We start from the raw sequence: 14,652 nt of genomic DNA, 5'->3' as shown, positions 1-14,652 counted from the left end.
GTACCAATAGGGCGTGTTAGATTTTTCAACTTCCAAATTCTAAAAATGAGAGGTGTTAAAAAGCTGTAATATGACTTGGGAATTCAAAATATATTTTGGTTAGTAAGTAAAATATGTGCAAACTTGTACAGAAATCATTAAAAATGATTGCCAAATATTTGCAGTTCTATTCCATTATTATTATTATTAAGCATTACCTAACATTTTCAGAAGGTAAAATCAAAATTCTTTGGTTTTCATAAACATTTTATATGCTTCTTCATCAAACGTAGACTTAAAAAGCTAAATGTTGTGCAATCACAAAAAATAGTAGTAGATTTGAATTCCTTACACTCCCAATAACATTTTAAAGACCCTGCACTGAATAAATTTTCAAAAACTAAGTTTCACCCCTTAAAATGAGACACCCTATTGTACCCAGGAGTCCTGAACCATTTGAGTCTCCTGCTCCCAGGAAGCCTGAAGTTATTTAATTCGGTTTATGAGAACTGGGCCTAAAAAGAGGAGCAACTAATCAAAATGATATTTCAGCTTTCAAATGTCAAAGAAGAAAGGAAGATACTGTAAGCAGTTTGTGCCCTTTTTTCAATCCTGAAGCAAAACCAAACCACAGATGCCAAGCAATTCAACCAACCTTTTAATGAGAGAGTGAACATTTTATATTATAGAAAGCGCATGCGCATGAAAATATAGCAAGACATTCTTAACATTCTTAGGTGAATTCTAATACCTGTTTAGCTATTTTGCATATCTCTTGCAGGACTGCTGTCCAGAACGGTTGGATTTTAGGGCATTCCCACCACATGTGGAGGTATGTGCGTGTGGAGGTGCAGCCTCTACAATATCTTGGTGAGGTTTCTGGGCGTAGCGGAGCCAGCTTCCGTGGTGTTAAGTACCACCTGTAGGTGAGATGCAGCCCTCTTTCTAGCCAGATGGACTGTGCTGGATCCTACATACTGATCTCTCTGTGATCCGTATTTGGTGAAGGAGGAAAGGGAGGGAAAGTATAACCTTTTATCACTTCTTGGCCACGGTGTCAGCAAGCTGGTAAAATACTTTCAGAAGTTAAAATTACCCTCAGTTAAAACTATAAATTGTGTCTGCTGTAATTAGAAATGGAATACTTAAGTTTGGTTGAGAATGTTATTTTATTTAACTTTTAAGTTTACTGTTTCTCCTTTCCCAAAGAAAAATGAGTACCATCTGAAAGATAGCATATCTCAAACAGATTTAAGATAACTCTATGAAGATTCTCCAACAGCTACAAAAAAACCCCTGGTGTTTACTCATTTACATTCTTTTGAACTTAATCTGGTCACCTCCACACAAACCTCACCCTTTGGGTAAATATACTTTAGATATTTCATTGCTTAATTATGCAGCAAAACATTCCTACTGCTTATATTATTTATGCATTGAAAATCAATATACCCATTTTTCTGAGACATTCTACTTGGATCAGCAGATCTAGAGGGAGGGGGAAACAATCAAACCATTCATTTATGGATCTCCAGCTGCTAATGTAAGCAAGGAAATGCCGCACATTCCCCTAGCATAGTATTGACACAGTCATGAGGCTATGAAACAAACGAGCAGATTATGTGAGCATCTTTCAGAGAGCTCTTCCAAAAGGAAAAGAATCAATTGCCTCTCCAACATATTAGCAAAACACCAACGTCTTTTACTATACACTTTGACAAAACTTAAGACAAAGGCTACCATAGAACCATAGAAAGTAACTGGGGACGCAGGTGGCACTGTGGTCTAAACCACTGAGCCTTGGGCTTGATGATCGGAAGGTCAGCGGTTCAAATCTGTGCAATGGAATGAGCTCCCATTGCTCTGTCCCTGCTCCTGCCAACCCAGCAGTTCAAAACCACACCAGTGCAAGTAGATAAATAGGTACCGCTCCGGTGGGAAGGTAAACAGCATTTCAGTGCACTCTGGCTCTTGTCACGGTGTCCTGTTGTGCCAGAAGTGGTTTAGTCATGCTGGCCATGTGACCCAGAAAGCAGTCTGTGGACAAATGCCAGCTCCCTCGGCCTGAAAGCAAGATGCGTGCCACACTCCACAGTCGCCTATGGTTGGACTTCACTGTCCAGGGGTTCTTTACCTTTTCTTTTTTTAACCTTTACTTGGGATGGAATGTACCTGTGACCAGATTTATATCATCATCATATTTTCAAGTCTTTCTGGGCTTGTGCTTCACAGCCATACACCCTGAAGAAAAAAGTACCAGCAGACTTGGGGTTAACCACGAATGGTGATAAATGTGGAAAGAACCATCTCATTTTAAAAAAGGAGAGCTGTCCACACACATAAAGAAATTAACCGCTGGTTGATAGCTCAGTTGGTGGAACATGAGAGTCTTAATCTCACAGTCATGGGCTTGAGCCCCACATTGGGGGGGTGGACTAGATGACCCTCATGTTCCCTTCCAATTCTATGATTCTACTTCATTAACTGTACATTTGAGATGACACAATTCTATGAATTGTGCTGGATCAGCACGGTCCAACATGCCTTTTTTCGCAGCCCTCAGCAACATGTGATGTCGTCCTCGCAGCCCCCACACTGCCTTCCCAAAGCCGGGTGAGGTGCTCAACTTTGGGTCCTCCAGCCTCCTTCCCAAAACCTAGTTAGCGCTTTCCCAGATTTGGGGAGGAGGCAAAAGGGGACTCCAGGATCCTGCCAGAGCCAGCACCCCCTTCCCAAAGCCTGATGCCTTGCTCTGCTAGCTTTGAAAAGGCAGCACAAGGGGTGGGGGTGGTGTCAAATTTTGGCCCCATTCCCACCCCAATTATTATTATTATTATTACCCCAACCATCTGGCTGGGTTTCCCCAGCCATGCGACAAGGCAGTGTGTGGCCCACAAATTCTATGTCAAAGTAATCTTGTGCTCCACCCCCCACCCCCAGTATGAAATGTTGGGTGGCCCTGGGCTAGAGCTGGGCACAAGTGTGTTGAACCCCTGCAAAAACAAAGAAACAAACACAAAGAGAACCCAAACTCAAATACAGTCCAATGATGACTGAGTATGTACAGTAGGCACAAAATGGTGGCTGCCAATGGACAGGAAAACACTGTGTTTGTGGATGAGACAGAATGGGTTGAGCCCTGAAGGGAAGCACTCCAACTTTTCTTGCAGGGTCCGATTTGCATATGCTAACAATGATCTCAATTATCTGAGTGACAGTCCTTACAGGACCATTCGCACAAAAGAGGGTGACTTCAGGAGAAGACAAGGTTTGCAGCAGTATTTTTGGGGAGGGGGGACCCAGGGGAGATTTTCCCCCTCCCCTAAAAAAAGCACTGCAATGTGAACTGATCGTGGTCAGTGGGCACAGAATGCTGCCTCACTGCTGGAGGAAAGCAGGGCGAGGCAGGAAGAAAATAATCTCGGAAGCTGACAAGTTTTTGGCCACCATTAAACCCCGCCATTACACTGTACAGAATTTTAGAACAACAACTAGAAAACACAAAAGCAAACAGCTGTGGCTTGAAAGAAAACTGAAAAGTCTGTTTGGTGCTTGTCAACCTTCCCCATCCTGTTGCCCGGAAGCAACACAGGGAGGAAGGCCAAGTCTTCCCAAATGTACCTGCCAGGCCTGTAACACTGGAAGCACAGGAGGACACTTGACACTTTTCACTCATCTTGACAGAAAAATTACACAAAGCAGCTTGCGGCATTTTCACTAGACAAGGAGAAATTCTGTTTTGTTTAAATATATACTGTTTGTTTGGCACCTCAACGACCTAGGTGCTTTTCCAAAATACGAGAAACCAACTTGTGCCCAAAGCTGCCTACAGCCAACTTCAAAACATGGTGTTGGAGCAGTTTTTCTTGCTCCTCAGTTTTTGTAAGAGGCAGATCTTCTTGTCTTGCCAGCTCTACCCGCAATCAATCTTCTTGTCCTCTGGCACCAGAGGGAAGATTTACACCCAATCTCCTGGGCTTCACAGAGATTTGTGCCAGCAGAATGCTGCTGCAAATCTCCAGTGCCCCTTTGTTCCAATGGGCTTCCGTCAAATGGAGCAAGCCCACTGTTGCAAGAGATACACACACCAAGGATCACGCCCCAAAGCCGTAACGCTGGCAGGGATTTCCGACTGTCACCTTCATCTGAAATATACACAGCTTCTCCTCTTACACACATTTTTATCTCTTCATTCTGTCTCTCCAAGGAGCTGAAGGTACCAGGTGTGAAAGTTATCCCATTTTGCCCTCACAGCAATTCTATGAGGTTTCTTCAGGTAAAGCAGAGATCGGCACCTGTGGCCCTCTAGGTGTTGTTGGACTCCAATCCCCATTACCCAGTGCGGCCAATGGGATAATGGGAGTTATAGTTCCCCGCTAAGGGATTGTGGTTTGTCCAACACCACCCAGTATGCTTCACAGCTAAGCAGAGATTTCAAGCCAAGTCTACCTAGCTGAGAATCATCACCACTCTGTTAATACCTGCTTCACATAGATGCAACAGAAACTAAAATCTCCAGTTTAAGTCTGAATGTCAAAACTATGCTCCACAGGGAAGAGCGATACAACCCTTTCTATAAATTAGCAGCGGCTGCAGAATTTCTGATTGAAATTTATTCTAGCAGCTGATGCTTCTACATCTCTTATTAGATGCTCATTAGAACCATAGAATTGCAAAGTTGGAAAGGACCCTTCAGGTATCCCATAAGGGAATAAACCTGCAACTTTGGAGTTTTCAGCACCACACTCTAACCACCCGAGCTATTTAAGACACAGAGACTGCTTACCGTATTTTTTGCTCTATAAGACTCAGTTTTTCCTTCCTAAAAAGTAAGGGAAAATGTGTGTGCGTCTTATGGAGCGAATGCAAGCTGCGCAGCTATCTCAGAAGCCAGAACAGCAAGAGGGATTGCTGCTTTCACTGCGTAGCGATCCCTATTGCTGTTCTGACTTCTGAGATTCAAAATATTTTTTCCCTTGTTTTCCTCCTCCAAAACCTAGGTGCGTCTTGTGGTCTGGTGCGTCTTATAGAACGAAAAATACGGTAATTTTCAGAAACTATATACATTTCATTCTACACCGTGCAGGCAGTTACTCAAGTAAGAATTTGGCATTTGGGTCAATATTTATTTCATCAACTATGCTGAATACTAGAACTATGTTTTTCAAAGTAACAAGGTTAAGTATGTGGCGGGAGAAACAGTTAAGATGCCAGAAGAACCTCAACAATGTAAAAAAGGAAAAGAAAAAGGAATATGTTCAACAGTCCATGACAGGCGTGAAACAAGATGTGATTTGTTTTATCGGACCAAAACAAGGAAGTAGCTTTATTTGCAAATGCAACTGAAATTCCTTATCAAACTGAGATATGGGTTCACTTCTTTTGAACAGAAACAGCTTTGTTTCTCTTCAGGAGAAGAAACCCTCAACAGGACTACACCAGTATGCTCTCCAGTACCTCCTAGGCTGCCTGTGAAAAGTCTCAATAAATATTCCCTTTTTTAAAAAATCCAGTTTGCTCTTCCTGCTCAGTTCCTATCTGAACTGGCTCACCCTCTCCTACATTGTAAACATGCCCACATTTCGCTGGATATCAGGAGTGGCTGTCCTGATACCCTCCTCCATTTTATTCTGGGCACAGGAAAAGTGCTCTCTGGGAGCAAGCAAAGTGGCAGCTGGTATAGGTGACTTTTCACATTAGTGGAGGCACCTGGTTGGGCGGGAAGGAGGAAAGAGATGCACACGCTATTTATGGATCTCTCTCTTTCTCTGCTCTTTTGGGTGTGGCAGCTCCTTTGTATTATGCCACACCTATCCTAAGAGCCATGATGGATCAGGCCAAGGCCTGTTTTCACAGCATCCGCTGAAAACATCATCTCAGTGGCCAAGCAGAACCCACCTGTAACTGGCATTCAGAGGCACAGTGCCTCCAGCAGCCCCCATGGCTAGGAGCCACTGATAACCCAACCCTCCATGAATCTGAAAATTCTGCTTTCAAGCCACCCAAGTTGGTGATCATCGTTACATCATGTGCAAGGAAATTTTACAGGTTAACTATGTCTGAGCGTGGAATACGGTGTAAAGTTCTGGTCGTTGCACCTCAAAGAAGGATACTGTAGAGAGAAAATTCAGAAATGGGAAACCTAAGCAACTGAGGGACTGGAACGACTTCCTTATGAGGAAAGATTACTACAGCTTGGGGAAAGGTCAAGGAGGATATGATAGTGGTGTATAAGATTGTGCAGGGGGGGCATATACCGTTTTGCCTCTTGAGGTAAAATAGGAACCTGCCCCCCCCCCACTGCCCCCCAATGAAGGTGACAGTTGGAAGCTTCAGAGCAGACAAAAGCAACTTTGAGGTGCAACGACCAAAGCTTTACACCGTATTCAAAGTCTGGTGTCACCACAGTTTTGCATAATGAAATTATGATATTGCCAAGTTTATCTTCAATCCTTGCCCTGGAATGGAATTCACATTTTTCATGCTGTCACACACTGGATCACTACATTCACATGTCTTTTAGTTAAAATAATTTTATGAGGATTGCCTCTCTTTTGAGGCAAAAAGTCATGTGACCGTAACAGAACGTCTCCCAAGTTACTGGAATAACACCATCATAATCATTGGGCTCACTGCCGGGTGAACTCATAACAAAATACTCATCTACACAGTACATAAGAACTTAGGAGCATGAGCATTGCCTTAATGGATTAGTTCAGGAGTCTTGCAAGACACTCCTGAGAGGCTCACACAAAAGTGAGGATAGCAATTTTCTCTCTCCTTTATACCTTTTCTGCTTCACAAATATTTCACACTGGAATTCTATCTTTAGAGTCAATATTATTTAAGACTCAGAAATAGAATTGTTTTTTAGTGGTGCTTATATTTAGTTCTTAAATGCTCTGTACTTAGTTTCCATGGATAAAATTACAACATTGATGTGAGCTTTCAACTCTCCCCTACTCAAACATCATGGTGACAAACAGGCGGGGGGACAGGACAGGAGGCAGCATCTAACTATTCTATTCTTAGGTTTGAAGAATAGGTTAGAATGAATTCTTAGGTTAGAATGAAGTGAAAATGCTACTCATAAGAGTATTGACACCCTAGCAGTTCCAAAAGTATAATAGGGTATTTCCAGATATCTCACCTCTCCCTTCAGAGAATAACAGATTTCTTTCCATGGCGACATTTTTCCTGGCCTAGCCGAGCATGGGGGGGGGGGGGAGAGTTTCCTCATTGAGCAAGTGATTCACATCTCAGCCATACATGAGCACACACACACACAGTTGAAAAACTCATGTCAGGAAAGGAGGAAAAGAGGACATTTTCAAAGCTACACATAATTACTGAGGTGAAAGGTTGGGGGGGGGTATTTTCTTTTGTAGTTTATTCTTGCTGTTTGTAAAATATAAAAAGTAATGTTATTCATTTTGCAACAAACAAACAAACAACACCCCCCCCCCCAAAAAAAACTGAGGAAGGAAGTCAGCTGGGACCAGAAGTCAGCAGCAAAATTTAGTAATGACTAAATATAGCCTCTAGATGTTGTTGGAATTACACCTCGCCTCAGTCACAACCAGCATGCCCAATGCTCAGGGATGGTGGGTGTTTGAGTCCAGCAGCACACAGAGGGCACTCGGGTCTCTTATCCGTGATCTATACATTCAGAGCTTATTTTCACACTTGCCTTTCCTTTGCTCTTTCCAGGCACAGTAAGTGCTTCAAAACGCCAAGTCCGAGCTGCCTATTTTGCAATGGAGCTTTCCCCACAAAAACCCGCTCTTTAAAGCTCAATCGGAGCAAATGGCAATCCACGGATAACCTGACTTGATTTTTGCTCGACCTGGGTGCTAAAGTGAGGGTTTTCAAAGAGAAAGCTCCAGGGCAAAACAAAAACAAAAACCAGCATTCGGACACAGAGCTTGAAGTGTGGACCTGTGCCTGGAAAGAGCAGGGCAAAAGGTTAAGTGTCAGTGGTGGCAGCTGAACTGGGAATAAGGGCAAGAATTTGTTGTGGCCTGAGGTTCCTCATTTGCAGGATGCACAGGACACAGGACACAGAAGCTGTGAGAGTCAGAACAGCAGCAGCTCCAGATACCTGCCACATAATAGAACGCGTCATTTTAGGGGGTAAAACTTAATTTTCACAAATTTATTCAGTGAGGAGTCTTAAAAATATGTTTTTGGCTGTGAAGATTTCAAATCTGCAATTACTTTTGTGACTGGACAACATTTAGCTGGGTAAATCTATATTTGATTAAGAAGAACATAAACTGCTTTCAGAAAACCAAAGAATTTCAATATTACCTTCTGACAATGTCAGGTAATGCTTAATAATAATAATAATAATAATAATAATAATAATATCAATATAAAGCAACTACAAGTACTTGGCACTCACTTTTAATGATTTCTGTGCAATTTTACACACATTTTACTTACCAAGCAATCTAACTATTAATTTAATCAAAACATATTTTGAATTCCCAAGTCATATTACAACTTTTTATTAGCACCCCTCATTTCTTGGAATATGGAAGTTGAAAAACTCAGCACATTCTGCATACCACAAAGACTTGTGTGCGAAAACATCAGTCATCACATTTGCACACTACCAGGGCACCGAAGAACTCAGGCAATGTAAGTGTCAGCATGGTGTATTGGAGGGATATGGGCCTCATTAGTTTCATCTATTGCAGTGAGTTGCTCAACTGCTGAGACTGCTAGAGCACCAGTGGCGGAAAACTGATTCTGAACTGGACCAGACACAGGTTAGAGCTCAACGCTGAGCCTACCAAGTGGTGATAGTGATGGCGAATAGGACCTTCTTCACCTATTGCATCTGCAGAAAACAGCAGCAGGAGACTCTTTCAGGCGGTTCACAATTTAACAAAACCACCTTCACCATCGGAGCCTGGTAAGGCCCCCAGGATCTCCTGCAATGATTTTGCAAAGTTTTTTTTGCAGATAAAGGGCCATGGTGTTGGGGGATGAGTGTTCAGACCCCTGGGCCCTCATTTGTGGGGTGCCTCAGGGCTCCATGCTCTCCCCCATGCTTTTTAAGATCTATATGAAGCTGCTGGGAGAGATCATCAGGGGGGGTTGGGCTGGGTGTTCATCAGTATGCGGATGATACCCAGCTCTACCTCTCTTTTAAATCAGAACTAGTGAAGGCAGTGACAAGAAATACACTGGGGTGGGGTGGGGGTGGAATAACAATTCCTAGCAGTGATTGATTTATAACACAGAACGCAACTACTTTATAATATGATCAGGGGACATCCAAAAAGAATAAAATAATGCAGCTATGAATATGGAACATTCCCAAAATATAATTATAAATGACAACTAGAATTGTCCTCAGTATCATTTCATGCTATTTCCTCTCTTTTGAAAAGATTTCTATCCATATTCTGCAAATAAAATAAAAAAATTGATACTATACTATACTATACTATACACTCTGAACTGTTTAAATGTTTCTTTCATTGTCCTTGCATCTGGCCACCACGCTTGCCATCCTCTCCTGCCACACAGCATAGCATGCCACACCTTGTGAGAACCACTGTTGTAACCAAAAGGAATGTTACGTGTCAGTCCACTGAACCTTATGAAAGGTTTATTTATAAACGGAGAACTGTTTCTTTAATAACGCCTTTTCTGCAGTCCTAATCAGCAAACTTTCTTGCTGCAGTTTCAAAAGTCAAGCACACCCTCTGTTTTCATGGTGCATTTTAATGAAATATCACTACATTATTTGGCTTAAAGGCAAAATTAGCCTTCTCTAATGAGATAATCTTAAGCAGCTTTTGATGAAAGAACATAGCTTAGCATTCTTCACATTTGTCTTTGTGCCCTACCTCCCTACTTTAACTTTACTTTTTGAAGACCATTGGGTAGACTCAAAGATGGGCAAAGGCACCCAGTGGGGAGGTGGGGGCACTTCTTGTAAAACCAGAATGTTAAAGATGGCATTCATTAAAATGCTAACAAAAATAATTCAAACTAAAATCAGTTTAGCCTCCTCCTCCCTATAAACCTAGAGGATCAGTTTCTACTGAAATGGAGTGCTGAGCAGATATTCAATGGCATTCTGACATTTATGCTGATATGCAAAAGCTTCTAAAATGTCATTTTTGATGCCAGCTAAATAAAAAGCTGCTTAAATAAAATTAAATGACCTACATTGTCGCACACTACATCCGAAATACTGACTTTTCTCCCCTAACAATTAGTCAAGAGTGGACTGGCATTAACTCAACAGAAACCCAGACAGAGACTCATGCCTACCACAAACACAGTGGAAGAGACATTTGCCAGGTAACCATTGCTTTGAATAAAAGGGGCTGACATCAAGAGCTTGAAAGGCTGTCTCCCTTTTCTTTTTTTGGAGCTTACCAAAATAAGAGGTGCCATGTTTTGCAATCCAAGCAAAACGTAAAAACAGTTTGCAAACCCACTTCTATCTCCAGTTGCAAAATTGAAGACTGGAGCTAATTAGCAAACACAATGATGCGCACGTTGAAGAGCTCAGCACAGTTACCTCCAAATATTAAAGAGGAGAAGACAGAGACAGGCTCCACAAGCCACAGTTTGGATACAGAAGAAGTGAGAGAAAGACAATACATATAAACAGAAATGGGAAGACAGGGACAGAGTCAAAAGAAACATATTAATATGGATGCTATGTTGCAGATCGGGGGGGGGGGGAGGTTAAAGATGTCATGTGTTTAAATGTATACTTATTGCTGGTAGTAATCAGAATATTCCAAAAGCAGAATTTAACTGCCATAACGTATTAGGATAGACTCGTTCATACAATGCAGAGATAGTATTAGTTTCTTCACACTTGTAGCCTTTGCTGAAACTCCTGCTGTTTCTGCCTGCATGTGCCTTGCTGCTGTCACTGTGCATTCACACATGGTCCTTTGGAATCTGTAAATGTTCTGTGAAATAAAAGGTCACACACAAGTTTGCTGGCCTGAAGCCATTCCACCTTGCTGTGAGTCTCTCAGATCTCACCAAGTCAAGAAACATCAGTCTGAAGTTGGGTTTGAATGAGAAACCTTCAGCACTGTTGCTGTGGATACAGACAACATGTCTGCTGTGCCTAGGGCACTTCCATTGGTTTTCTGTCAGTTTGGGGTTTAAGTCCCAGCATTAAAAAATATCACATAGAAATATTCTAAAAGAGATGCTAGCTAGAAGAAGCCTATTTGTCTTTCTGTGATTACGTTGGATCAACGTTTGCTTCAATCAGTGTTTTTCTTGCTCCATATATCCTCATAAATCTGCAGTTCTACTTCTACCCAAATGGGCAACAAGCTCAACACTCTGGAAAGCAAGCCTGGTGGAACAAATGAACATGGTGGAAGCAAGGCGAGGGTTCTGGTGAACCCCAAAGACTTGGAAGAGGACTTCCGGTAACAGTAGCGAGCATGAAAAGTCGCTCCCTTGAGCTCTCCAGAGTCTGGGGGGCTCTGGTGGAGATATTTGGGGACAGTGGGACGAGCATTCCACTTAATCTCTCCAATTACGTCGGGGGCCAAAGTGAACCCGCAGGCACCTGTTAATGCCTGCTTTGGTCTTAGATGGAGTTAGAAGACTTCACCAAGAAAAGAGGGGCAGGGGGCTGAGTTTCACCATGACTCCATTCTTGAGAATGTCTCGGTCAATAACCGAGTTTGCTACAGATCTCCTTTGATTTCGAACAATTTGGACAAGTGAAAAGGGAACCCAGCCAACGTGATGTCGTCAAAAGCTGCTGGAGACTATTTGACTGTAAATTGCAAGTTTGGAAAGATGTTAATTTCTGCTACAATGGGGCTGTGGAAGAGGGAGAGGATAGACAGTTTCTACATATCATTTTCTTCGCAAGGGTTCTCTGCAACTACCCTTCTCCAAGGAACGTAACTGTAAGAATTCAAGAAGAGTGGATTTAAATATAAGTTAACTTTGCTAGCTAAAAATTGATGGATCCTGTAGTGTGGGCAAATGAACTGTTGGGTGTTGGGTGGGCAAATCTGCCCGGCTAAGCGGGAAGGAAAGGGTTATTTAAATAAAAATGTTTTTGAGGGATTATTCCTCATCCTACCCAGATTCATTGAACAAAAAATGTAATAAAGACTGTGGGTTAAAGTTAGATTTAGAGATGACGGGCCAAAGCATTTGGAAAGAGGAGATGAAGCAGCGTTTGAATCTCAGACTGTTGTAACTTTATAAAATTGAATATATCTGGCAAAGAAGAATGAATCTGGAACTGTGAAGGACAGAAGATGGCTTGTATGGAGTTGGCTTTATACAGAGGAGAGGAATGTATTTTGGATAAAGTAGGGTTGCCATATTTCAAAAAGTGAAAATCCAGACACAAAAGTCCCCCCCCCCCAATGAAGTTTTTAAGCTATTTTTTAGGGAAATCACCAAAAAACCAAACACTTCCGATTTTCATGGGAATAATGTTCACTCCCCGCACCTGGTACAAGGATGGAGTCAGCACGGACAGAGCAGAAACCAGACGCCAAAGCCTGGGAACCTGATATCACCAAGGATTGTTTTGCTGCGTAACAATGAGGATCTGGAGATCCTATGGGTTGCTGGTGTGTGGGGAGCAGGAATACAATACTGCGGTTGAAGATATATTGTTTACCATCATCACGTCAGACTTTTGTGCACGTAAAATGGCAGGAGGAATGAGATGCATTTGTGGAATACTGATTTATTACTACAGTCGTACCTTGGTTTTCAAATTTAATCCATTTCAGGAGTCCGTTCAACTCCCGGAACAGTTCGAAAAACAAGACGCTCCTGCAGCCAATCAGAAGCCGTGGAAGCCACACTTCTGGTTTTCGATCGTTCAGGAGCCGAAACATTCGAGTTCAAAGGTGTTTGCTTCCGAGGTTCTACTGTAATGATTTTTGTGGGCTGACTAAGTGAAGAGTAACTCTGCTTGACATTTGGGAATATGTTATAGTTACTGTAAATAAATGTCTAAGCAGAAATTAAAATATGTACAGCTGATGGCAAATGAAGAAGGGGAAAAAATAAATAATAATAGTGATAAAATGCTAAAATATTCCAAGTATTGAAATGGAATTTAGAAATGTATGTCACATTATGGTGCTGGAGGAGACTCCTGAAAGTCCCATGGACTGCAAGATCAAACCTCTCCATTCTGAAGGAAATCAGCCCTGAGTGCTCACTGGAAGGACAGATCCTGTAGCTAAGGCTTTACTTTGGCCACATCATGAGACGAGAAGACTCCCTGGAAAAGACCCTGATGTTGGGAAAGATGGAGGGCACAAGGAGAAGGGGACGACAGAGGACAAGATGGTGGGACAGTGTTCTCGAAGCTACCAACATGAGTTTGACCAAACTGCGGGAAGCAGTGGAAGACAGAAGTGCCTGGCGTGCTCTGGTCCAGGGGGTCACGAAGAGCCGAACACGACTAAACAACTAAACAACAACAACGTCACACTGAGTAGCAAGTAAGTAAGGGAAGAGAAACATCAAGGAAGCAGAGTGGGAAGTCAGCTTTTAAATTTGTATTAAATTTTAATTAATTTGATGATAATTTGTTAAAATTTTTGAAAAGCAATAAAAAATAATTGCCAAAAGGCCCGGAAGAGGTGGTGAATAAGAGAAATGGGAAACGATGCCAATAAAGTCATCCAAGAAAATGTCACAGGATCAGAGGAGAGACAAAGGAAGTCCATAATGCGGCCTGTGCAAACTAGCTGTGGATGTTATAAGACTCTTGGTGAGAAGCAGAAGGGCGGGCAAAAGGGATTTCCAAGTTCCAGGCAGGCCAGCCCAGCAAATGCTGGAGGCTGGCGCTGGGTTGAGCTGGCTACGCTACTGAACAAAAACAAATGGCCTTTACCTTTGTGATTACAGTAGGCAGAAGGCTTAGGACCAGGCAAACATGTTTGAAAAGCTTGATGAATTCCAGAGCTGTATCTGAAGCTGTGAAATATAATTCGGTTTTTACTATTTGCATTTTCTGCTTGGGGCACCAAAACTTATTGCCCAACTGATCCACGAGCCTTTGCTTATCAAAAACCTTTATCTTGGTACAGGAGCAATTAGCCATCAGCATCATTCTTGAGGCTACAGATGCAAAAGGAACACAGTTGTGTTGCAAGGAACAGTGATCTAAAATAGCAAGTAGCTTGCATAGCTAGGATTCTATGCAAACAAGGGCTGCTTATTTAAGCTACAAAACATGTATGGTAGTGATGCCCCAGTTCTGTAATACAGTCCTCCTGGAAGCATGGATGGCCATGTGACTGTTCAGAGTTCACTGTTTAATGCTGAGCTTTCCAAACATTAGTGTGTCAGCTGCAGTGTATAGATATGTTGTGTGAACGCTCCCCGTGCTCCTTACGGTGCTGGAAAGGGGTTAGTTAAACCTCCGGTTTGCTAGTAAAACTGAATTACTGTATCACAAAATGATGCATGTCTAAAAAGTGTATCACTAATATGAAAATCCTGGAAAGCTCTGGTAATAGAAATTTGTCCCTCCCTCCCTCCCCAACTCTTGGTGGCTATGGCAAGACTAGTTTCTGAGGACTTGGTGGTTTTATTAGTTATGTTGCTGATATTTGACTATTACTTTAACAGTATTCTGTGATTTATACTGTTGTGGCTTATTTCTTATGTAAACCGTGACAA

General features: G+C 42.2%; 1 protein-coding gene across 50 annotated transcripts in view; it reads right to left on the bottom strand.

Moving 5' to 3' along the window:
* PPFIBP1 (PPFIA binding protein 1) overlaps nucleotides 1-14,652 on the bottom strand; it is a gene marked incomplete at its 5' end in the record, with an annotated part of 115,153 nt that overhangs the window by 64,088 nt on the left and 36,413 nt on the right. For 28 of the 50 annotated variants that reach the window (XR_014502082.1, XR_014502083.1, XM_083399451.1 and 25 more), the window contains one exon: nucleotides 7,130-7,163. The exons of the other annotated variants lie outside the window; for them this stretch is intronic. Coding sequence is in view for 26 of the 28 variants with exons in the window: in XM_083399451.1 (XP_083255577.1) it covers nucleotides 7,130-7,163 (34 nt within the window). Of the gene's footprint in view, nucleotides 1-7,129; nucleotides 7,164-14,652 lie in introns of those variants that run through there. 50 annotated transcript variants of the gene reach the window in all.

The sequence above is a fragment of the Podarcis tiliguerta genome (genome assembly GCF_965153285.1).
Source record: "Podarcis tiliguerta genome assembly, chromosome: 10".
NCBI lineage: Eukaryota > Metazoa > Chordata > Lepidosauria > Squamata > Lacertidae > Podarcis > Podarcis tiliguerta.
Note: the sequence above shows the minus strand (reverse complement) of the source record. Positions and strands in the feature narration are given on the sequence as shown.